The 27,289-nt window shown below is 42.8% G+C and overlaps 1 protein-coding gene across 1 annotated transcript in view; it reads right to left on the bottom strand.

Annotated features, from left to right (window-relative positions):
- The window catches only part of disc1 (DISC1 scaffold protein), a 61,017-nt gene that overhangs the window by 16,380 nt on the left and 17,348 nt on the right, over window positions 1-27,289 (bottom strand). The window contains exons 7-10 of the mRNA XM_080448977.1: window positions 23,076-23,130; window positions 17,400-17,502; window positions 16,947-17,135; window positions 8,247-8,307 (exon numbers count right to left, since the gene is read on the bottom strand). Of these exons, the coding sequence (XP_080305103.1) occupies window positions 8,247-8,307; window positions 16,947-17,135; window positions 17,400-17,502; window positions 23,076-23,130 (408 nt within the window). The remainder of the gene's footprint in view (window positions 1-8,246; window positions 8,308-16,946; window positions 17,136-17,399; window positions 17,503-23,075; window positions 23,131-27,289) is intronic.

Raw genomic sequence — 27,289 nt, 5'->3', positions numbered from 1 at the left:
ATTTAACATTGGGTTTGCCATCATTAAAGGCATACTAGGTAACGTTTTCAACAAAACTAAAGTTAAATTGTATATCTTTTGTGAGTGGCAAAAGTTTCACAACACCCACTCCATGAATTTCACCCCCGGAAGGCTTTTATTTATATATTTTCTATTGAACGTGGACTGGGGGGACTTTCCCGGGGAAATGACGCCATCTGGCCGGAAAACGGAGGTGGAAATGCACTGGTTTCCTGTTTGGCCAGGAACTACCGCAACGGTTTCCTGTTTGGCCAGGAACTACCGCGCTAATAACAAAAAGGAACCTCACGCTGATTTTAAGAGAATGTAGGATTGGAAGATCGAAAAAGAACAGAAAAAGAAAGCACAGCTCATGGTAACTAATGCTCCACTGGCTAAGAGAAACGATCCGTAGATAGTATAAAACAATTAAAAGATCGCTTTTTGAAACGCTTCCGGCTTCCGCTGAAAACGAATGGAATTCTGGGTAATCGAGGACTACGGAAATTGTATGCAGTGACGGTAGTGACCAGCAGAGGTTGCTAAAAAATTAGTTGTGAATTTGCATTGTACAACTTTAATGTTTATGACATCATAAAAATTTCCATTCTGAGATCGCCTGTTCAGACACGCCCATTCTGGAAATCCATGAAATGAGAAGGAATGACTGAATTAAAAAAAAAAAAAAAAAAGTGATTTTCATGGTGTAGACCCTTTAAGCTTATTTTTTTATCGGGGACCATGTATAAATACAGTGAAAACAAAAGAGAAGAGAGGCTTTGTATCAGATTTAGCTCATTTCCATCTGCAGCCCCGGGGCAGTTCAATTGCGGGATTTTTTTTGAGGAAAACGGAGGTGAAAGGTTATTGATTGAATACTAAAATTAATACATTCTTGAATCACAACCTTTGGTCTTTTAAATATTCATATGTAATTTCTATCAGTGACCTTTATACCATATAACAAATCACTCTCATATCGTTTACTTTTTAGAAGTACATTCTATGAGCTTTTTAAAAGCATCAGATGGTGCCATTCAAAGCAGCATATAGCATTTAACAACAATGGCAACAGACCCCCCCCCCACACACACACTCATATTTTCATAATTTAACTGAAGTTGACAGGAAATCTCTTTCAGATTAAATATGTTATCCATAAAGAGAAAGGACAATGCAATACAAAAAAAAGGACCATTTCTACATTGTGTGGATGTCTCCATCGCAATACAGCCCGTTCCCTCCCTCCCGCTCTGCCTCTCTTTTTCTTGCTGAGATGCAGCCTTGAAAATTGAATGCCAGTTGTTTTCCAGCCCATCTCCTCTCTGAAGAGGCTGCCAACCTTTGCACCGTGCCAACGCGTGCCTCCCAGCCATTCACCAGCCTTTCATCTGGCACACAGACAATGGGAGAAATTGCTCTGCCCATCCCCCTGCCCTCGCCAATTCAGCACTCAACATCGCTGCTTTTCAATTCTGTTATAGTGGAGGGGCAACCAATGAGCCGTGCCATTGTTATTCCTCTCTCCTGAAGTGGAGAGGGACCGCACGCGCACACACTGTAGGTAGACACACACCGCCCACCAAACACACATACTGTAGGGAGACACACACATCCCCACCAAACTAGTGATGTGTCGTTCATGATTGATTCGTTCAAAATAACTAGTTCTTTGCCGTGAACGCGTGATCGAGCTCGTTCACTTTCTGAAACTGTTACGTTCACACTATCATGCATGCCCGCACGCACAACGTTTTTTCCCACCACTACACCAAACATACAAACTGTAGGTAGACACACACCGCCCACCAAACACACACACTGTAGGTACACACACCCCCCCCACCAAACACACATACCGTACAGTTGATAACGCACGCCCCCCGCACCAAACACACACATGCAGTAGATACGCATACCCCCCCACCCCCAAAACGCACAAACATTCAGGTAGATACACACACGCCCCCAACCAAACACACACACACGCACACCAGTGGTGTAAAGTAACTATGTACACGTACTCAAGTACTGTACTTAATTACAATTTTGACATATTTGTATTCAATACTTTTACTTCTACTCCACTACATTTCAGAGGCAAACATTGTACTTTTACTCCACTACAATTATTTGAAAACTTTAGTTATTAGTTACTTAGTATCTAGTTACTTGATTACAAAACATAAATTTCAGCCATTTGAAAATAGCCGATCTAGAAGCTCACAATGTGTCGCGATGCGTCGCATTGTGAGGTTGTAGATCTGCCATTTTCAAAAGATTTCTGTGAAATTTTATTATTATACATTTGAAAACTTGTGAAACGTTAAATTCTGCGTAACGAGTACTTTTACTTTTGATACTTTAAATAAATTTTGATACCACTACTTTTGCACTTTTACTCAAGTAAAATTTTTATTCCAAACGTTTACTTGTAACAGAGTATTACATTGCAGTATTGGTACTTTTACATAAGTAAAATATTTGAGTACTTTTTCCACCACCGACGCACACACACATGCACACAGATATGCATGGGCAATGTGTGCACACCCCCGTCCACATGCGGTACATATGTAGTCATAAATCAGTCTGTGTACTGTGGAAAGTACGTCACATATAACATTATATTCCTCCCAACAAATGTCAAACAGAGCTCCATCAATCACCAAAGCCACTCTCCGTCGACGCCCCCACAAATTCCTTTACAAATGACCTGCATCAGCCATGATACACCAAGAAATTAGGCAATGTCAACTCCTTCTAACATCCCTGTGACGGTTGACATCTAGGTCACCGCAGATATGTACTCCTGGACTCGGGGGTTAATTGGTGGCAGTCAGCCGGCCGGCCTGCCAGCGGCCTGGAGGTGGCAGGGCGTGGGCGCACTGCTCTGCTCCGCTGATGGCATGGTAATAGGGGGGAGAGACAGGTGGGCACACACTCCTTCTCTCCGGTCTCTACTCGCCCCCCCCCCCCCCCCCCCCTGTGGGACCGCTGACTGACAGGACTGCTCTTTCTCCTCGCGTCAGGAACAAAGACACTAAGGAGGAGGAAGCGGTGGTGTAGAGCAGTGTTGATCTTGATTTAGTTTTAGTCATAATTCTTTTGAATAAAATTCAGTTTAGTTTTAGTTTTTGACATCTCAAATGTTTTACTTTTAGTCTAGTTTTAGTCGACTAAATATCGTACGGTTTTAGTCGACTAAATCTACAGTTGATTTAGTCGACTAAAATATTTTTTTGGCCGGCCGTGATGGCGTCGAAATGATTTTCACTTACTGTAGCTGTGTGCCAAAAATAGCCGATCTACAAGCTCACAACGTGTTGCAGTGCGACGCGTTGTGAGCTTGATTACGTTGTGAGCTTGATTGTGTTTTATCTTGTATATCTTAATCCTGAGTGGCTAATGAGAATGCGCATCACATTCAGAATAGTACACTTTAAAGGTTTCTATAGTTTTAAGAGTGTTTACACTCCACAGTTAATGCTTTCAGTATCCTACCTCTATTTTAGGTTTTTACCAGCATTCTAGCTGTATTCTATCCATTTATCAGCATCCTATCTATATGCTAGATATCAGCATCCCAACTACATTACATGAACAGTATATCCTAGCTATACATCAGTATCCTGGCTATTTCCTAGCTATTTACTGTATCAGCATGTCCCCATTACCACATTTACACTGCTTGAAGAATTTGCATAAGTATGATACGATCCCTCACCTGGAATATCACAGCATTGAGATGTAGAATAATGCATGTTTTTTTAAAAAAAAGCTCACAAAAGAAAATATCCTTCAAATGTCTCAGGACAATGCTTCCAAAAACGTAACACATAAAAAATGTAACATTCACATTAAAAAAGGGGAACGGGAATGTTTCGCCTTCAGTGGGTCACGCCATTACTGACACGTCTGGCACACACGCACACACACGTGCCTGAGAGGGGGTGTTAAAATTGTGGCGTACAGGGTGATGACTATTAGATGAGGTGAGATGGATGGAGAGCGTGTGAGGTACGTAGGTTGTCTGGCGTCTGGGGAGAGAGAGGGCTTCTATTGTGGGTACGTGAGCAACAAAAGGTTTCTCGCCTGCAGTGTGTGACGTACTTCTCTGTCTGCTGCACTCTGTGCCATCAGTGACAATGTACTTTACAGCAGTGTTTCTCAACCCTTTTTATTTCAACGACCCCAGTTTGATATGCATTTGGCCACATCATTTAATTAAGAAAAAAATTATCTCTAGGATTCCAATTTACAATGTAAAATCCAGTTTATTTAACTCTGAGAGTGTACAAATGGAACCAAATGGACCCGCAAGGGTCCATTTGTACACTCTTAGAGTTACAGACCCGCAATGGTCCATTTGGACCCCTGTGGTGGTCCCCAGAACAGACGTTGAGAAACTTTACAGGACGTCTCCTGTGGCAAATAAGAAATGATTGGCATAATCTGTGTGTGTGTGTGTGTGTGTGTGTGTGTGTGTGTGTGTGTGTGTGTGTGTGTGTGTGTGTGTGTGTGTGTGTGTGTGTGTGTGTGTGTGTGTGTGTGTGTGTGTGTGCGTCCACGTACAGTATGTAGTATGTACTGTAATGTATGCAGACAATGAATGAGTTTGCTGTTTATATGGCTGTGCCAAACTGGTACTGGCCAGACATCACTACTGCTGCTTAAAGGGACATTTGCTGTAGGGCTAATGTTCCATTAGTATTCATACAACTGAGCAGTCTTCTGTGTCTCTATATGTTTCACCGCAATCGGACGCAGCGTTCATGATTTGTGGCAATTTGTTCGCTGCGATCGGCCCAACGGTGCCGGAGATTAGCTGGTCACAGACAGACAGACAGACAGACACACAGACACACAGACACACAGGCGCACACACACACACACACACACACACACACACGGACAGACAGACGGACGGACGGACAGACAGGGTGCAAAACATAGTCTCTGCTTCCTTACTTCCTGTGTTACCAATGATATTAATTAAGGCTCTGTGCCATTCTGACAAGCTCTTCTACTAAATGGAACAGAGCCTTAATTAGTATCATTGGTAACACCAATGGCCGAATTTCTTGCCAACATGGCTCCTGTGTATAGAGCCTTAATATCTATAATACAGTACCTTAGATGGCCGTCTGTACTGTGATTATAGGTACTGCCAAGATGAGGATAGGCCGGGGGTTAGCAAACACTACTCTCTGATGGCGGCGGGCGTGGGGGCATGCCATATGTCCAGTTGACAGAAAGGGTCCTGAGGTGTGCCCCCCCTGCTGGGCTTTGAGACTGGAGCCATGTTGCTCCTTGACCACACAAGACCCTCGGTCTGGTCGTTCATGAGTGTGTCAATGTTCCCCTCCAGACAGGGGAGCCATGCTGCTCCAAGGATACTCTTTTTCATAAGCTGCTGGCCTTAAAACACTCTATGGTCACAGTGATGGGGGGAACGCACTCGCAATATTTAGGGCAGTGGTTCTCTAAGTGTGGTCCGGGGACCCCCAGGGGTCCTTGAGGGGGTTCCAGCAGGGGTCCCCAGCCAAATCTGTTAATATAGCATCAAAATCTGTCCCATTAGGAAATGTTGGCAAAATAATACTGATGCATGTGTGTTTATAGTATAAACACACATGCATCAGTATTATTGCGCCAACAGCGTGTGTTTACAATATTCACCGTACCATGCCATGAATGTATTACTGTTTTGTTTTTCCTAGGATGACAGGGGAAGGGGAGTGCTAATTTAGCTTCACTCAATGTCCTGCAGATTAGCAAGGTTTGCAACAAATGTATTGCATTCTAAATCACTTTAAACAGAGCATACGGTATATTGCGTACCATTTGGGACCGTCCTTTTCTGTGCAGACAAATCAGTATTTAATTGGGTATATCTATGATTTTCATGTTGCCATGTTTGTTAACTGTTTTATAAAAGCAATAAGCTGCAAGGCCGTGCTTTACAGTGATTGTAGAACAGCTAAGGGGGTTGTAGGCACTCTGCTCCGCATCATGCAATGCTCCTATTAAAACGGACCTGATTTGCAACTGTACTTGTGCTTTTTTTTTTAAATCTACACCAAATCTAAAAAATTGCAGATCTACAAGCTCAAGAGATTGTAGATCGGCTATTTTTGGCAAAGAATAGGGATGCTGGTGTTCAAGTGGTTAAAACCAACACTCCCGAGTGTTGGTTTTTTGTATGTGCTTTTCAGGACCTGAGAGAAACACATCTCATCTTTTTTCCTTTCCTCTTTGTATCCAGCACAACCACCACTACTCCACTACTCACTAATGTGCTCCTCTTTGCTTGAACAAAAGGTCTTCTAACCTGAGCCACTGCATGGGGACACAGCACTTTCCTTACCTCTCTTTCTCTCCCTCGGAAAACAACTCACCGCAGAAACAGAACAGAAGGAAACAAAAGAGAGACAGCAAGACACTCACACGCAGAGAGTTATAGAGGAAGAGAGGAAAGTACCGAGTACAGTAATAGGACTGTAATTGCAGCCTGTCTCGTTCCATTTATCAGCACCATTCATTCATCGGTAAAAGCACAGTGCCTCAACAGCACTCAGAAATGAACCAAATAAAAGACCTCGCAGACAAGCAGTGTCATAACTGCTTGCTCGTGTCTGTCCGCGGCGAAGGAGACGAGCTAAGCCGCGCTGATCTCCACGAGGAGGCGTGAGCAGCCGCTGACAGTGGACTCTGCTCCAAAACGCCCTCAAGCTCTCAAGATTCAGCACATCCCCAGCCCATCTCTGTGGACGGCAGCCTGGGGCCGGCCATCACCGTGAACAACACGCCACCGGCTGCTGATTTAGGTGCCACCCCAGTACCAGAAGGAGGGAGAATGTGGGACGAGGCAGAGAAAAATATATTGCTTTGTCTAAATTGGTTTGTGTAAGGTAGACCTCAGTGGGAGGGGGGGGGGGATAAAATGGTAAAACTTGAAATAGAGAGGTCGACATGAAGTGAAGAAGAGAAAGTGAAAGGGCTGAGAATAATTGAGGGAACGAGGGACAGAGTGAGAAGTTACAGATGGAGGTGTGTAGGGTTTGATTTGCTGGGGAGTCGGGCGGTAAATCCATGCCTCTGTTTTTGATATAACCCTCCTCTGGTCATTTGTTTTTATCACCGGTGGGGATATGTTTTATCCTTGCTTATGGTCAGACTGAACTAAAACCATCGGACTGAAGTCGAACCCCCCTGAACTAGAAACGATGAAAGGTGTGCCAAAAAATATGTTATGCAACCCCAGAAAAGGAAAAAAATAACAGATTGAGCAAGTAGTAGACAACATTATGCACAGAAACAGAGAAACAACTGTGTATCTGTTAACATTTAACAAAAGCTAATCTAGTCCCTTTAAGTGGTTTACATGTGTTTTTTCTCTAACCCTGGAGGCTGTGACTTGGCGGGTGGAGAAACGTGATCAACATGGGGGCCTCTATAACCCATTCAATCCGGGAATGCATCAGTGTCATTTTAGATGTCTTTGGCTATTCAAAAATAGCAGATCTACAAGCTCATAGACATTCAGATCTACAAGCACAGAGTGCTTGTAGATCTGCAATTTTTGAAAAATCGTGAAAAGTTTGTAAAATATTTTGTTCCAGGGACCTCCAGAAGCAAACGTTTGAGTTAAAAATGTTGTTTTAAAAAAAACATATGTATTCAAAGATTTGCAAAAAATAGCAGATCTACAAGCACTCTGTGCCGTGCTATGAGCTTGTATATCTGCTATTTTTGAATAGCTAAAGTATAAAATAATGGTTATAGGTCCAATCTAAAATGACACAGATGCCTTCCCGGATTGAATGGGATAAGGTGCTGGGTGCTGCTAGAGGGCCGGTTAGAGGGGGGGGCAAAAGGAGGCAAGACTCAAATTGTCTTTGTATAGCTGTACTAGCTTGGTTTACTTTATTGTTTTACTCCTCTTCGTGTCATTGTCTTTGTCTAGCTGTACTAGCTTGGTTTACTTTATTGTTTTACTCCTCTTCGCGTTCATTTTCCTTTTGCGGGTGAAAAGAGCTCACAGATAAAAAACTGAAAAACACCTGACAAGTGTGTGTCGGGGTTGCATATGGTTCGACAGGAAAATAATGTGCTGGGCAACTTCAACACGGAGGGAGAAAAGAAAGAAAGGAGCACAGAGAGATGAGTGGAGCGATGGAATAAAGGAGAAGGGGAGGGAGGGAGGGATAGATGGATGTAAGGACACAGAACAGCACTCTTACCTGTGCAATCTGTCCTCCAGTAGCTCAATGTACTTTGTGGTGTTCTCTTTCAGTCTGCTCTCTGTACAAAGAGAGAGAGAGAATCAGAGAGAGAGAGAGAGAGAGAGAATCAGAGAGAGGGAGAAAGAGAGACGCCTGTTACTTACACTTCATTTGCCACTTGTGTTACCCACGGCAGGGGTATCCTAGCAACAAATCACAGCTCCATCGCCATTAAAACCCAACCAAGTCATTATTGATGATGACTGCAATGTGGACGCTATTAGGAAAGGTAGACGTTATGGTTGTTGTTGCAGACATGTGTGAAAAAAAGAAAGAAGAATGAAGGTGCAAAAACAGAGAAGCCCAGCTGTGTCTCGCTACACAGTAAAATAAAAAGTGATACATTATAAATGTTTAACTCGGAGAGAGAAGAAATGTAACGGGTCTGTTCGGTTACATTTGCTCACACTCGGGGTTGAATTTAAAAATAAATCGAGTAAAATTTCAAATGTATATTTTACTATTCATGAACACAGACATTGATGCGAGGGCAGGAGATCGGTCTCTTGGCTCCTAAACGAGAGCTGGCCCGCGGGGCTGGAAGGGAATACGACCACGGTGGCACACAAAGGCCCTTAACCCTTTAAGACCTGGGACGCATCTGTGTGTCATTTTAGATTTCTTTGGCTATTCAAAAATAGCAGATCTACAAGCTCATAGCGCGGCACCGAGTGCCGCGCTATGAGCTTGTAGATCTGCTATTTTTTGAAAGATAGTGAACATTTGTGGAAATCTTTGCTTCTGCGTCTTCTAAATCCTAACATTTTTTACATATGTTGCTATAATATCAGTTGTTCTCAAACTTTTTGCATGTCAAGGACCCCCAAAATGACATGTATTTGGCCGTGGACCCCCATCTCAAAATATGTTCTTCCAGGGACCCCCCAGAAGCAAAGATTTGAGTTCCAAATGTTCGCTTGAAAAAATATATATTGAAAGATTTGCACACATTTTCACGATTTCTCAAAAATAGCAGATCTACAAGCTCATAGCGCGGCACTCGGTGCCGCGCTATGAGCTTGTAGATCTGCTATTTTTGAATAGCCGAAGTGTAAAATAATGCTTTTTCGCTCAAATCAAGAAGTGACACAGATGCGTTCCAGGTCTTAAAGGGTTAATGCCATGCCAGATTTTCTGTCGAGGGGCACGAGGTTGGACGCGTAGCTGGTGTTTTGCCTACTGCCCCCCATCTGCTGCCAGCCAGCACACTGTGCCTGAGGAAGCAGACGCATGCACGGGCCTGGGCGGGTTCCTCTGGAGCTCCTTCTCGCAGAGGAGGGGAATGTGAGCGTTGTTAATGAGCTCATGTATGAAACATGAGAACAGATACTACCCCCTGCAGCGGCCAACCTCTGAACGCAATATGATGCATTTAAACAAAATTCACTCCATATCATAGATGCACACTGTCTCATGCGTGCATACGCACACACGCATTCATATAGACACTTAATACATGCAGACACACAGAAAAACATGCACTTGTGCACGCACTCACACAGTGGGTATCCATGAAATAATAATAATAATAATATGGTCTATAGCATTGGAGATCACATGGTGAATTTTGCGTGGCCTACGCACACACACACACACACACACACACACACATACATGCCCGCACGCACACATCCACACACACACACACACACACACGCACGCACGCACGCACGCACGCACGCACGCACGCACGCACGCACGCACGCACGCACGCACGCACGCACGCACACACGAGGCTGTCAAATTTCTAAAAAACATGTACAATTCACCAACCACTTATATTCTGTGCGTTTTCCAGCACCCTCCCTTCCACTCACGTTCAGTGGGACGCACACAGAGACAGATAGAAACCTAATTGGGTCTCCAGCCTGAAATGAGAATCACACTGGGCTTTTGAAGTCTAATTTGTATTATTGTCTCCGGTGGTGGTTATTAGACAGCAATGACTCCAGGATGAGACAAGTTGGGGGGGGTGGGCACAGTGGGGGGGACAGGAAATGAATAGCAATATGGATTCGAGAGAACCATTCGAGAGTGTCCCACAAATACACACTCACACACGTGAATGCATTTTTGAAAATGTAACGCATAAGGATTGTTACAGCTGGAGTCTGTAACCGTTACAGTATTCGAACCCGGGTCTCCCTCTCTGTTTGTGTACTGCCCCGTCTCATTTTGTCTCTTCTCTCAGGTCCTGGGCATTGGGAGACCATATTTCTATACTGCTCATTCAAGAGGCAATCCCCACTTGGCCTGGCAATCCCCACTTCCTTGTTAACTAAGTTTTAAGTTAACAAGGAAGTGGATGGGAGTCTAGATCTTCGAAAAATCATATCTTCTTGGTCTTTGGGTCAAATTTGAAAAAAAAAAATGAAAACAATTAAAATTACGTTTTTTACGTCAGTGGCAGTATTGGTTAATTACGTCAATTACGTCAGAGGCAGTGAATGAGTTAATATACTCTAACCTAAATATTGGTTAAAATAACATTTAATTCATTAAAATAAGTTTCAGATTGCAGATTTAGCCCAAAGTATTCAGGGCAGGCCAGTGTGTATTTGTGTGTCTCACACTAACAGAGAGTGTGAGAGAGAGAGAGCGAGAGCGAGAGAGAGAGAGAGAGCGCTCATATCCTGCTTGTCATTTCCATTGAAAATGGACAAATAGGCTCAGAGAGAACAGGGCCAGTGGGATAGATATCACATATGTGTGGTGTATTATAGTATTATGTTGTATGTGGACCAGACGACTCACTTACCACCTCTCTAATTGCTGTCTGAGATCTATCCCACCTGACAGAGCCTATGTCAGCCTATATCCATGCTCGCTCAGTTGAGCAGTGTGCGATGACATAGCCACTGAATAATACATGGCCGTATTAAACCCCGCTGCCAAAGGTATGGGGTGTGCACAGACGAGAGGTGACATTTTAGTACAGTATAGTTCTCCTCTCACTCCCCTGGCATCTATTAAAAAACACTTAAGCATTATTTTATACTTTTTTTATACTATATAATTTTCAAAAATAGCCGAAACTTGCAATGCTTTGCATCGTGAGGCGTTGTGAGTTTGTTGAGCATTTTGGGACATTGTAGATTATAATTACACAGGCATGCCAATTACATTTTTGATAAATTATCATCAGTAATGCCAATACAATAACTAAGTGGGTAAAGGCAAATAATAGAACAGCTAGAACAGCCAGGTAAGTTCAGAAAATTACATCACTTTACTGTAAAGGTCGTCTCATATCACAATATTGATATATATAAATAGTATTTAGGCAGAAACTAGGCCTTTTTCTCTATTCCCAAATAACGTTTTTAGTATTGTTGCAACATCCAGCATCTTCTCATGACGGTATGAAAACAATATGCTCTTTATATAGTGATATTTGAGGCCCAGCACAGGGATAAGGCATCATGAAGCAGGATGACAGTATGCCCCCTCCTGTGCTTGAAAGGGACCAGAGCACAGGGTGATCTTGGCATTTCCTGTCAGTGGTGGAAAGTACATTTACTCAAGTACTGTACTTTATACTTTATACTCGACTACATACATTAACCAATCAAGCCATGTTTTACACTAAATCTATACGAAAATAGCTGCATCGTGAGCTTGTAGATCTGCTATTTTTGAAAGAGTTTGACACATTTTGACACAAACATTCTGCATAATGATTGCTTTAACTTTTGGTACTTTAAATGTATTTTGATGGAAAAACTGTTGCTCAAGTAAAAAAATGTACACAGGACTTTTACTTGCAACAGAGAATATATTGTGGTACTGCTGCTTTAAGTAGTGAGTGGCTACTGTCATTGGCAGGTCATGTGAATAAAATCTGCAATACGAAGACCCATGAAAAAAGGAGCCACTCGTTTAGACTATAATAAATAAGGCAGTGTTCTTCTGGGAGGGATTAATAAATCTCCCAAAGGTATTCACAGATCCTGGATTAGCAAAATTCATGAGCCTAGCTTCCTCTCATGCCAGTGATCTCTGCGGGCGCTAAACATCACCGTTCACTGCCAAAGATTCAGGCCAATATCAGAGAGGCTATTCATTTGCAACACAAACAGAGCACTGAGACACCATTGAGAGATGATGAAAACGTGGTGCTTGACTTTAATGCAAGAAGGTCATCCACTCCATACAGGTCAAAGCACTAATTCATTACTCCAATTAAGAAAAAAATGTTTCACTTGAATAGATTCAATGTCGATTATACATTTTAAATGCCCCCCGTATCTAATGATTATAATCAGCAATTTAGACAGACAAATGGAGCAGATATGTCACATGGCAAGGCATAGTCCCACTCCCACGTGATGCTGTTATGTGCTTGAATGAGCCTGTAGGAGTTAGCAACGGCGAGGCTTTTAAACCTGCAGCTGCACGCATGGGCATTTGCACCTCTTTCTAATTGAAAGTGAATAATGCGGTAATTCTTTTGCTGCCTTGTAACAATGAAAGTGGCTAACATCTGCGAGGACCTTCGTGTCGTCAAACAAATTAGAGGCGGCTCCATATGCAAGCGCAGCAACCGCCGATGCACATGTTATGAACGGGGGAAGGCATAATAAGGCCGAAGAGGAATGGCGTGTCTTTGTAATTGAGTTGAAGGCACTGCCACTGACTGTGATTAATGTCTTTCAGCACAGCCCGGGCTGTTTCCGCTCAACAGCACTGCAGGTAACACAAACACAGCAGTCAGCACATGCACAAATATTCACATTTGTATGAATGTATTACTATGTTTATGGTACACAATACATCTGATCTTAACAGCAGGCCGGCGGCGTAGTGGGTGGAGGGAGACAGCCAGACTGATGTGTCTGACAGACACTCAATAACCCAGGATCCTTCAAGGCTCTCTGGGATCACAAAGCATAGCAGCACGCAGATTGCAGCTAGCACAGCATAATATAGCTGCCATATATTATACGCTATGCACTAATGATCCATTCCATTTTGACAAATACAGCGCTTTTGTGTACAAAACCTGTGTTACGGGTGGATATCCATTTCATGTTGGCTGTGAAATTCTCTGGCTGAAATGACAGTAACTGCTGTTATCACATCTGACATCAAACTCGCAAACCAGAGTTTGTTCAAAAAGACGGGCCTCTAGGGTTACTTCGACTGTGGGCTGTGTGAAAGAACTTTTTCACTGCTGATTGAATCTGGGTAGACACTAAAGAGACAAGATGAAGAGAAGCTCTACACTCAAAATGCCTCGTCCTGAAAGCCCTCCCTTTCAAAGACCTTCTCACATTCCTTGTTCTACTTACTGTACATACATAAGAGTGGGCTTTACTGCCTTTGCTGTGGTATGTCTTTATTTTTTAGCAATGCCAGCCCCAGCAGGACTGATATAACTAGTTAATTTGAAAAGATCAGCCCCAAAGTAGTTGACACAGATTTAATGTAAATTACTATCATCTCCAGAGGGTGCAGTGGGAGCTTCGAGAGTAGCTCCGTCAACACCGCTTCCTTTATTTATTTGCTTTGGTAATCTTTAGGGGTATGGAGGGTTAGGCTACCTCTGACAACTTCACAACGGAACGCTATTCTCTGCTGGATAGCAGCAAAGTGAAAGCTGACACAACATTAGAGACAAAAACCAGGAAATTACGCTCCCAGGCCCAGTTAACCACTACACTGCTCTCGATCACACGAGACGCCCTTTAGGAGGAGAGCTGTCACACATTCCATCAAGCTCTCAACAAAAGCACCCGGAAAGAGGCAGAGTCATGAATAAGTCATACGTGTCCGCTGCGTTACTGTCTGTGCGCCATTAACAGGCAATCGCGGTTATTTAATTACATGGAGTGGGATGACAATGATAGCGTTTTTCACTTCCACTTGTGCTGCTTTGCACCCAAAGCTGCAGGACTGGTGTGCATGGCAGGAAAGCTGTGGCCTGGACACGATCACAAATCCCGCTGTAGACTCACAAATAAATACCATTCCCATTGCACGCCCACAGCGCAGAGGTGACACCGGGGTGACAGCAATACGCAAAGGAAAGAAAAGGGGTGATGCAAGCACGGCTCAACAGGATGTTTCTTTGAAAAACGAAATGAAACTAAAAAAGGGATTGAGTGAGTGAACGTATGAGGCTCAAAGATAGCCGTATCTCCTCGCACCAGATCACAGCTGTGGGGTTCTGAGCTCGATGCTAAGCGCAGGGGAGATAAATCATTTGATGAATCAACAGAGCCCACTAAAAAGGGACTGATTCATATTCGGATGTAGTGTGTCCACATTAGACCGTGCTGCTGACCCCTGGGGGGTCATTTACAACTCTTGTTCTTGAGCCGTTCAATTATTTATTCGTGAATTTAGTCTCACTCGAGATCTCTCTAGGGGACAAAATTATACTCTCCACGTGGAATTAAACCTCCCATTATGGGTGAGGAATCATCAATGCGCGTGCGTGCCAATGGCAATTTACAACATAATGGCTCCCAGGCCAAAAAGCCTGCACACCACGCAGGGCTGAAATGTTCAATCAGGAGACTCTGTGGAATGTTAACCACTTAAACCCTATTTTCAAAAATTCCGAAAATGGGCGATCTAAGATTTTGAACGATTTTCGAACAATGCATTGCTTGTTAACGCACTCGCAAATGCTGCTCTTCTTAGCTTCTTTTGAAGATGTAACACTGATGACACTGATGCCATGACAATAGGTCTTTTCAGAAAAGAAGGGAGGGGTTTTTGCTTCATGCGATGACACTAATGTCAGGCGATAATCATATGCAAGAAATGCCTCAAAAACCGAAAGGCGACCATCTTGACTTTGAAGCTGGCAAAAGAATAAAAAAAATCCCCAGCCCCTCCAGCTAAACAAATGGTAATGTGCTGTTCTTGGGCTATCAATTTCGAGCTAGTGTGCCAGCCCCTTATTACCCAATGGGATGACAGCTTAATGAAACCCCTGCTCGGTGTCATCCAGGAACAGTGGAACTGTGCCTGCCACATATTATGGTCGCCCACTTTGAGCACTTGAGCAAGGCACATACCCAGTCATTAACTCCCACACAGTGATGTGGTTTTACACACCTGATTCCAATCCCTTTGTTTAGCCACATCATGTACACGTCCCAATATTCATTCTCCTCTCCCGCCTCCCGTTTCCCTGGGAGCTGTATTATTCCTTCTGAAGCATAGCATGTGTTTGAGGATACATTGACGTGAAGTGGAGTATTTGATCCTTCACGGTGATGAGATAAATACTATATCCCCTAAAACAATGGCAATCCAGCTAAACCCAAGATGTAATAATGAAATAGTGCCCCCTAGTGACACTAAAACATGCCTTCAACGGAAGACAATGGGTCTGATGATGATGCAATCCCAGTCTTAATCATCTCCACGGAGGAGGATGTTAGATCACTGTCTGCTACTGTGCCCTGGGGGATGTGACACCAGCCCAGTTTTGACCAATGTCTCCGTAGTCCACCCAGGACTCGTCACTTCACTGCCCAGCACCGCTCTCCTCCCCTGTCTTCAAGCATTCAGAGTGGAATGACCTTTGTTAGAAATGTCTCTGTGACTGACGGGCTGGGTTTGATAGCAGTGCAGCTGGTGCTGTCAAAATACATTCATCTCTCAACGTCCAAGCCACCTCAAGAAGGGACGTAAGCAAAATTCCCCCGACACACATTTTGTTACAATTATGTTCGGAGTGGGTACAGAGAGAGGCTATAATAATGAAATATTAGAAGAAGGGGCTTGTCACTTCAGTGTTCCCTTCCCTGATAGGAAGCGAATCAAATTAATAACGATAAACAATTATCTGCTGATATTTCAGCTGCCTGTAATCTCCTTAAACAATTATGAGTATCAGATAATAATAAAAAAGAGATATCACGCAAAGTCACCGGCTAACCAGCGGTCCCAGATCCATATCCTAAACTTAACCGCAACAAAACTTGTGAGGTACGACACATTTCTGAGCAATCAGACAATACATTATCATCGTAAACCCATGCCGTTACCTAAACTTGACCCATTGTCCAATTGTATAAACAAGTGTAATTGCATAACTAATTCTGAAACACAATCTTAAAGCTACACATGAACTTCGATCAGCTCAACTACATTATTATGACTACTATACCCATCATGGGTATGATCCTGCCGGTTGCAATAAGTAGTAGTGATGTGTCGTTCATGATCGATTCGTTAAAAATAACTAGTTCATTTGCCGTGAACGTGAGCGAGCTCGTTCACTTTCTGAAGCTGTTACGTTCACTCGCGACGTAAAAAAAAAACGCTCCCACGATGGTGTTTTACGCACATAAAAAAAACACACATTAACCACTTTAGCCCTATTTTATACCTAGGCTATTTGAAAATAGCAGATCTACAAGCTCGCGACGCGTTGTGAGCTTGTAGATCGGCTATTTTCAAATATGCTAGTACTTTTACTTTTAGTTCTTTAAGTATATTTTGATGCCAATACTTTTGTAGTTTTACTCGAGTACATTTTGAACACTAGAAAACAGCGCTACCGAACGAGAACGTGAACGAAATCATTTGAACGAATCGTTGCCGTGAACGTGAACAAAATCGTTCGTTCACTGAAATGAACTTTTTTTTCCCACCACTAGCCAGTAGTGGTGCAGCAGCTCATAGTGTTTGACTCACCGTGCTGGACTCCTCTCTGCTGAAGCTCCTGCTTGAGGAGCTGCTGCTGTTCCTTCATCCTGGACAGCTCCTGGCTGTTCCCGGAGCTCAGTGCGTGGAGCCTCTTTGCCAGCCCCTCCAGCCGGTCCCTCTCTGTGCACATCGCTTTGATCTCAGCCCTCAGCTCCTTGGCGCTGCCGAAGTCATTACCTACAAGCCGAGGCAACGACGTTTAGCTTCTCCTACCGCCCATTAATGAGAAGGCTCCGATCATTGATGCGCTTAATTAAGTCGAGCTAATGGGAAGTGATGGAGGCAAATGAGGTAAATAATAAAAAAGGAGAGAAATGTCAGGAGTGTGTGTGTGTGTGTGTGTGTGTGTGTGTGTGTGTGTGTGTGTGTGTGTGTGTGTGTGTGTGTGTGTGTGTGTGTGTGTGTGTGTGTGTGTGTAGGGGAGGGGGTGTTCGGGGTCACCTGAGATGGCTGCCAGTTTAGCTTCATGCAGGGCCAAGAGCTGAGTCTCAGTCTCGCTAACTTTTCTCCGTAGGCTGCCGGACAGCCTCTGACTCATGACCACCTGAAGAGAGGAAAGAGAACAGAGGAAGAGAGACAGGGAGGAGGGAGGGAGAGAAAGAGAGAGAGAGAGAGAGAGAGAGGGTGAGCTCCCTGAAACTGACCTTTCAGGCACAAGGGTCCCAAAGGATGCACAGCTTGCTCGCAACTCAATCCCCCCTTTCATATTCTTCCCCGGCGTTCGTTCTTATTAAACTTTACAGATTCATTTCCTTCCTCTGTCCGTCCTCCCCGTGTCCTTTCTGCTTTGAATACGCGGGCGCAGTGTGAAGGGCTAATGCCTTACTCTGTCCATAACCTTTAGAACGACACAGAGGCTCTTTCTTTCTTAGGCAAGGGAAATGTGAAATCCCCATACAGGATGTCGTTAGAATGTCATGGAGGAATAAAAGGCTGTGGATGTCTTGGACCTGCTGCTGGGGGGGGGGGGGGGGGGGGTTGACACCACACTGTCATAAAGCCCGTCTCGTCCCCAGACCACCCCGGCTCTGCCCTCTGAACCTGCGTTCTTTACCACGAATCCACTTTGCATTAAAGCCTGATTTATACTTAGTTGCATGCCAAAAATAGCACACACCGTGATGCATTGTGAGCTTGTAGATCTGCTATTTTCAGTGCACAACACCTTGCACACAACTAAGTATAACAGAGGCTTCACATCCAGATGAAATTCCCATGATGCACTATTCGCCCCCATCAAAGAGATTGCGTGCGTGCGTGCGTGCGTGCGTGCGTGCGTGCGTGCGTGCGTGCGTGCGTGCGTGCGTGCGTGCGTGCGTGCGTGCGTGCGTGCGTGCGTGCGTGCGTGCGTGCGTGCGTGCGTGCGTGCGTGCGTGCGTGCGTGCGTGCGTGCGTGCGTGTGTTTGTGTGTGTGGGGGGGGGGGTTCCTGCAGCGTCTGCTTCTTATCTGACACGGCTCTGAGCTTTGTTTTGAAAACAGTCAAAGTGCATCATTCATATGCACAAAACCTCAGCGGGGTTTTCTTCACACCTAATAATAAAGGTTTGTTTTGGGACACCCTTCATAATTCCATTTCCTGTGTCATGTGCAGTGGGAGGGAAGAAATGTGTTTAATTAAAAAAAACGGATGTGCCCATTTCGGTGGGGGAGGGGAGGTTCTATTGATGTTCATTGATGAATGTTTTCCTTAATGCCTAAATGAAAATGTGTTTAATGTAAAAGGCCCTCAGATAGTTAAGTATCCGATAAAAGTTTTACTTTTGGTAAATGTTCCATTTTGTAATTAAGGAAATTCATAGAAATAAGAATCTCAGACTTCTTTTTATATTTTCTCCCAATTTAGTCGTTCTGTCAATTCCCAGGTCCCCTTGTACTGTAGTCTCATAGATATATATACAGTATATACCACAATTCAAATCATCATAACTTGCTCATTTCTCAACTGATTTCCATGCAGTTTGGTTTGTTACAAATGTAGGTAGGACATATAATCCCCGGGTACATTAAAATGTGGGTTTTCATACCAAAACACCTTGTCTTACACAGAAAGTATAAAACAGGTACTTAAATTCAACTCTGGGATATTTCTTGCAGTGCCATTATGGCAAGCTGACCCAGTTAATATGGCGACATTGACGGCGTCAATGGCCGATGCTGTGTCCACGTATTTATGTCTAGACGCATTTATGTCTAGACGTATTTATGTCCATGCTGTAGTCCCTTAGGGAGGGTGTAGGAGAGCACGTGTCACCTCCGATACACGACTCCTCCAGTGTGCTTCTTTTCAACTGACAATGAGGAGTTTCACCAGGAGGACGTGTGTGGTTCAGCTCAGCTCCCCACTGAACAGGCAGCTCTGACTAACCTGTAAGAGTCTCTAGTCTAGTGCAGCAACAGAGATGAGCCTCCCCACTAACTGGCTTGAATGCGGCTGATTGTGTCGTTGGAGCACCCAGCCAAGCCAAGATGCACCGTGGAGGATTCAAACCCCTAGTCTCAATGAACTTTACCCCTGCGACAAATGCCCCAACATCAGTCATCTATGTAGGCCTATGACATATATCACACCATATTTGGGCAATGTTTCAGACCGATCCAACTGGCATTGACTTCCATTAAATAAAATGTGACTGCGACTACCATTACATACATTTATACTATTATTATATTATCATAGTCTGTCCTGATGAAGGTCTAGCGACCAAAACGTCGAAATAAAGAGCTACATTTTTTTTGCAAGTCCCAGACGGTGTGCAGGTCCCATTTCTTTGACTTAACCATCAGAGATCACCTCCATAATTTATACTTTTTTGACTTACGCACCTGTCCCCAACCCTGGAGGTGTGCATCGGCCTCCTTTACTAAAGTTAAATATTAAAATTAAATGTATAAAACGTGTGGAAAAATATGCTAGGAGGTACAGGTTTTTGAGATTAGCCCCGGACAGACTCAGAGACTCACAGGCAGACCCTCCTCTAGACGGCTGTGATAAAAAGATATCACTGAGATATTGACTATAAACGTAGGGTCCATGAATAAATATTGTGATGTCACACTTAGGTAATCACAGCGTCAATGCAAGCTTGATAAAGGGAGCACAAGGAGGATCATGTAGGTTACTGGAAAGCATAGATTCATCTTTTTTTTTTTCTGCTCCAGACACTGCATAGCACAGCCATCTGATGATGGCTTTCTGGAGGGCATAGTGACATTGTGGACCAGCACCCCCCACCGCTGCTGGGGCTCCCTCTCCTCTCTCTCCCTATACGCTGCTACTGCTCTGTCAAATTGTCCTAAAGCAAGCCACACATAACATTATGATACCCTATATACTTTGTCCTCCAGGTGTCTATAAGGTATTCCTCCTCAGTTTTTCCCTCTACACCAAATTTCTTCGCCGCCGTGATGTGTTGTGATCTTATGGATCTGCTATTTTCACTGAATGTTCACCCCAGAATGGGGTAGTATTTTTTTAACTAAAACATTATCAATACTCCATGCACATGCAAGCCTATCATTGTTGACATGTGACAATACCATGCTGCCATATTCTGCGAGTGGAGGTTACATGCAGTAGAGTAGACATACAGTACAACAGTACACACATTTTATCCATAGGGTAGAAATGCAAGCGCGCTCATACAGTAGACCAGTAAGCTCTTCCTCTTGCTTTCCCTGCTCTGACACTGAGACACACACACACACACACACACACACACACACACACACACACACACACACACACACACACACACACACACACACACACACACACACACACACACACACACACACACACACACACACACACACACACACACACACACACACACACACACACACACACACACACACACACAGGACTTTAAATTGACTTACAATCATTTTAGATCTCATCCAAATTCCCTGCACCCTATGAAACCTAAGTTAAATCTGTGTCCCCAATTTAACATGCTGACCCCAATAAACTGGTTTTATGTACAACATTTGTCCCTAAATGATGCCTATGTCAGGAACGAACGGACACACACACACACACACACACACACACATACGCACACACACACAAAGACACACACACACGCACACACAGCATAACTCTGAAAGCCCCAGGCTAGGACAAGGTAATGAGGCAATTTTCTGATGTTCATAGTAGCTCCAGGCTATGTACAGGAATATAGATGTTACTCATAGTACTGCATATTTCCATACTGTTACCTATTACCTTTAGAGAATGGAACTTGTTCCCTTGTTAATTTGTAAATGTAATGTAAATTACTCACAACAACAAAAGTTTGCTAAAGCATGTTACTGTTATATTTGAATACGAAATATAAGGACAATAAATCTTCATTTAGATTATCGACGGTACAAACCTAAAGGGGATACATCTTTATCTCTATCTTAAATGTGTATCTTTTGTTACCTCACACATTTATATTTCCTATTCTATGCTTTTAATGTAAAGTACAGGACACGCGTGTTGTTTTCTATCATGCTACAAACTGACCACACTGACCATATGTCCTACCCAGGATTCGATGAGCTTCAGGCAGTACTACTTGTCAACCAGTAGGTGTCCTAACGGCCCACCACTAGGAAGACAACCTCCAACCACTGCAGATGTACTATTGTAGTTGTATTGTATTAACGTTATTCATTAAAACAATTATCTGGATTGCAACTACAGGGTAATCCTTTAAAAAGACAATGGGAAAAGCATGGAGCGAAAAGTGTGAGTAGGCTGCATCCATAAAGACCGTTTTTCAAAGCCGAAATTGCTGTCCTACCAAATTCTGTGACTCCAGTGGGTGCCGATTTGTGTGTTGTTTTTTGGCAGCCACCAGGAGCAGAGACTGTATGAAAAGGCATCACCATGTTTTAAGAAGGCCAGGTTGGATTGTTATTTCAAGAATGATATTGGATCAGATTAATATGATTAAAACTGAGGAAAAGTTATATTTCATGATATTTCATGTCAATATAAAAGCCTTTTTAACCCTTTTTACCTGACTGTAACTACAATAAACAACCTGCAACAGGGACACAGATCACACGCTATCTTATCGCCTTTATACGATGAGTAGCCTATACTACATTTATAGCAGCAGCCATATTCCATCAGCCGTGACGTGAACAGCAAGTTGAATTGTGGAAGTACAACATAATATAGAATTAATATTGATAACAACATTAGTATTATGTTTCTATCTCCTTAGTTCGCTCTTGATATTTTTTCACAGGCAGCTATTAAAGAAACATCTGACAATTTAGCCTAGAGTTTTGACGTGGCAAGGTCATATACATAAAAAGCCACCTTCTATTTTTGTAAGCTTTTTATTAAGGGAGAAAATTGGAAAAAATACGTGACCACGTTATAATGTATGTGCTTTAACATCTGAGCACTCACACAGTCAAGTACAGCTACATACAATGACACTTCACATTATCATCTGGCTGGTATGCTTAATTAATAATCTGGTGACAGGTAGATAGATACTCACTGAGTTGACTTAGTGTTCTTCATTAGATATTCATAAAGCTTTGTGTGCTGAGAGGGGTTACAGGAATAGATCTGGGCTGTTGGAAGAAAGCCTTAAAGGAGGAGTTCACCCAAAAAATTACTTATTTTCTATCAGTTGCACACCCTATGAAGCCATGAATCCATGGATTCTTTTTTGTTTTTGTTGCATTCCTAAGCTAATAATTTGATTCCCGTCTCCTACCGGCTAATGTATCTGGTAGGAGACACAAAGTAGATTATTTGTGTCTCCTACCGGAAATACACACGGTCATCAAATTATTGTCTTAGGAATGCCACAAAAACAAAAATAAATCCATGAAATCAAGGCTTCATGGGGTGTGTAATTGATAGAAAATAAGTCATTTTTTGGGTGAACTCCTCCTTTAAGCCTCATTTATACATTGTAGTACAATGGTGACGCTTGCAAAATAACGTAACATAATTTAACGTAACATAATTTAACCTAAATTTAACCTAACATTACGTGACGTGACGTGACGTGACGTGACGTGACGTGACGTGACGTGACGTGACGTGACGTGACGTGACGTGACGTACAGTAACACATAACATACAGTAAATGAAGCCTTACTTTGGCAGTAGCGTCTTTGATTGACAGATTCAATGCCTGCTCCTGATCCTGGAGTCTGAAAATAGAGAGAGAAAAGAGAAGAATATGACAATAACACCAAGCCAGATGTGATCTAGCTAAGCTCTGCGAGGTGCTTCATGTTAATAATAATGTGTAATTGAACACAATTAATTGCATGGCGCAGTGAAATCAAAACAGTGCACACCAATTATTTCTACTTGATTGGCAAGATTCAGGATACTGAGGCCATAAAACTGCATTAAACGTCATTATCTGTTAATACGGTAGTTACATGCCATCTCTGAAATATACCACCATGCTTTTATTTATCTTTTGGGTTGTCTACACTTAGTTGTATTGAGGACATCTTTTGAGCTGGCAGTTGTCTAATTATGTTGGCTAAATATGAGTTCAACATGTTCTATCTGAATACAGTATAAATATAATGTGTATTTATTGTTTCATTTAAATGTAATAGTATCTAGGGCTGCATGACTAGGACTAAAATGATAATCTGATTATTTTCGATAATATTGTATAATATCATATACAATATGCAATATCACAATTATTAAAAATATTGATTCATTTAAAAAAAGAAATTCTCAATGTGTTTGTAACTGATTATACGTATTGGTTGCATATCTTTGGCCGCTTTGACAGTTTCAGCGTACTATCTCAGACATGGCTTGCTTACGTAATTATGTAAACATGTAAAAGAAAAGCCATCATTAAGATCACAAGGTATTTGGTAACAGAGAAATAGATTCATTAGTAAACAGAAAAGAATGGAGCATGAAATTCATCACACTCTCTCTGAAACAGTCACCCCTGAGGCACGACTAATGCACGTTTACAATCCAGCGTGTTAATCTAACTGAGAGGGTACAAATGGAACCATAAGCATCCATTTGGTTCCACTGGGCTCATATCACAACAGTCAGATGGGCACCACTGATGTTGTGTAAACTAACGTTCAGCCTAACCTAAACACGCATGGCAGCCCCCGCAGTGACATGCAGAAAATGCAGATCACATTGTTCTAATACCGGTGACACAGTTGGGAATTACACCTCGGAATTAGAGACGAGTGTCACACGTTGATGAAGGGTGCGATACAATCAACATGATGACCCAATGCACGACAACTGGAGATGTGCAGCTGAATATCCAATCTCAGGCCGCAATTTCAATCAGAGGCCTCGCTATCACATTGCAGTTGAGGTGAGGACGTGTCAGATATCAAATTATACCACAGATGGTGGGTCACGCCACTGAGAAGGCGATAAGTACAATTTACATGTATTTCTAACCGGTGGAAGCAGAAAAAGGCTTTCCATAGCGCAGGCTCGCAGGCTATTAACGTCAGACGATATGATGCAAAGTACTTATTTGCATCTGAGGAAAAGCCATTAAAATTCAAAACAGGTTCAAGTAGGTGAGAGGGATGAGGATCGTAAGGGGACGCATGGATTAAAAAGAGAAAAAGAAAAGGCGGCGATGAGATGAAACTGTTTGCGACACTTTCTCTCTGAAACTGCAAACAAGCACTTGAGTTGCTTGTCACGTTTCTCTGTGGATTTCTCGCCTATACTTTGTTGACGTCACACCCTAAAAACAGGACGTTTGCTTTCTTCTTTCTCCCTACAGGCAAGTCACTTGAAATTCTGTGACAATATACAACATTTGAGAACAATAATAAGATTAATCTTATTATTAATCATCATCATTGTCATCCAGCCCGTAAATTATGGTAACAACAGGCAAATAATAAACATGTCGGGACGGCACTGGCTCAGGAGGTAGAGCGGAAGGTTCCCGGTTTGATCCCCGGCACTCCCCCTGAAGTGTGCAAGACACTGAACCCATAACTGCTCCCGATGAGCAGGTCTGTGTCTCGCATGGCTGCCTCTACCATCGGTGTGTGACTGTAAAGGCGCTATACGGTATAAACGCACCATTTGCCATTTTATGTCGTCCCCCACTAGTGATGTACTGTATGTAGTCCCACCTTTGTGACAGTCAGTGAAAATGTAGAAGCATTTTGGTTATGGGTCAGTGAAAGGACACATTGATACATTTATGTAGCCTGCTCTCCTCCGAATTAGGCGTATGAGTCTTCAACAGGGGGTCCGGGACCCCTAGGGGTCCTCAGAGTTACTACAGAGGGTCCGCCGAGTCTTTGTGTGATGGGGAACATTACCCGAAAATAGCAGATCTACAAGCCGCTGCGAGGCTTAAAGGTTAACTATCTGAAAATACACATTAGCATGAATCCAGCTATCTATGAAATCTACGAAAAAAAGTTTAATCTGCAACACAATTTCATACAATATATAGTGGGGGTCCCTGCTTCATCTCTCTCTCAGCTAAGGGGTCCTTGACCTGAAAAAGGTTGAAGACGCCTGGTATAAGTTATTTCATGAAATGTTTAGAATAGTCCTGTTTGTATGCAATATGCCCCCACATTTAAGAACTACTATAAGTAACAAATACAAAAGGGCTCACACCAGGGATGTCTCACCCGGTACTCCCAGACTCCATCAATCAATGAACAAAAATGGAAAACTTAAACATATTATACAGGCAAGGGAGTTGCAGCTGCCAAATGAAGGAAGGATGCGCGAATTAACAGGCTTATAATATCACTGCATCATCATTAATCTGACTACATTGACATAAATTAATGTGCTACTTAGATGCATTTTTATGGGGTGTAAGATAATTCTAAGTTGCAGAACTCATTCATTCTGGGCAGCAGATATGGTTGCAAAATAAAGGTTGCCTTACACAAAATGTAATCCCATTATTAAAGCCTCACTATGTAACTTTTTTTCAATGAATAAAATGTAATTTTGTCCAATGTGTATGGTAGAGTATGTTAATTCAATATAACTTATACAATTGGGGTGGTTGTATTTTTTCTCCCTGCTCTTCTATTGAGACATTTAGATCGTGTCAAAGGTCACGTCTCACTTAGACACAGGATCTGACAAGAATTTTGACCGGATGGTCAAGATTCAATTTATCCCCCAAGCAAGCAGGCCGGCTCTATTAGCTCAATGGTAAAAAATGTCAGCACTTGCGCAGGAAACCGGGTTCAAATCCGGGGTAGAAGAGGAAGGTTACATAGTGCAGCTTTAAGTGTTGGACACTAATCATCTTTCTTTATCATTTCTCTCACACACAGAGAGAGAGAGAACCCTTTAGGCTATTATTTATTTCATATTCAATAGTAGAATGCTACAACAAGCAATCAGTCTCTGCTGTAGGATGATATGGGCATACAAAAGCTCAATGAAATGGCTTTGATTTTAATTGCAGCCAAGAGCTCACGGTTCAAGAAGCTGACACAGATAACTCCCTCCTTCCGACGAGAATCTATACCTCATAAGAAAATCCAAGGGTTTCGCTCCGATCCGCGCACCAAGCTCCACAGGAATAGAAAGAGTATCGATCGGTCACTTGATGGTGATTTTATGTGATGATCTGTTATGTGCATGGCGACGTATCCTGGTCCCCGGTATGAAGTGAACCACTGTTATAACCCTGAAAACACACCTCGCTAACCCTCAAATGTACCAAACTATAGGTGTGAAAGTGCACAGAAGAATGATGACGCATGCATGCACGCACAGACCGACTCCGTTTTATAGTCCCCCGTCCACTTTCATGGTGGGGGACAATGACCTTGACCTTTGAGCTTGACCTTGATGTACAATGCTGAAAGGTGAACTACGTTGGCCCAAATAGAGGCGGTATTTGTGTAGTAAAAAATCACCTTGAGCTTCACCTTGACCTTGAGGGCAGAATGGTGAATGCTTCAAACTTGCAATTGGTACTGTGCTTTATGGCAAACCTACTAGTCGTTGTGCTCATATGTACTACATTTCTTTATCATGTTATTGGGGTATAAAAGTGGTACTAGAATTCTGATTGAATCATGTTTTTTCATTTCTGTTCTTTAATTTATTCATAATGTCACTATTTGACAATGGATGAATGAAGTGGGTGGAAAAAAGTCTATTAACAGTCTGTATTTAATACTAGGTACAAATATAAGGACCCATTGAGATCTCCATGACAACTGACACATTTTGAACCACACCGGTAGGTACAATGAAAAGAAAACTAACTTTAAAGTTCTATTGTGTAATTTTGTTTGCAGTGAATAAAATGTTTTGTCCATACTGTATGGTAGAGTATGTTAATTC

Source organism: Gymnoscopelus braueri, assembly GCF_963280865.1.
Source record: "Gymnoscopelus braueri genome assembly, chromosome: 14".
In the NCBI taxonomy this organism is placed as follows: Eukaryota; Metazoa; Chordata; class Actinopteri; order Myctophiformes; family Myctophidae; genus Gymnoscopelus; species Gymnoscopelus braueri.
Note: the sequence above shows the minus strand (reverse complement) of the source record. Positions and strands in the feature narration are given on the sequence as shown.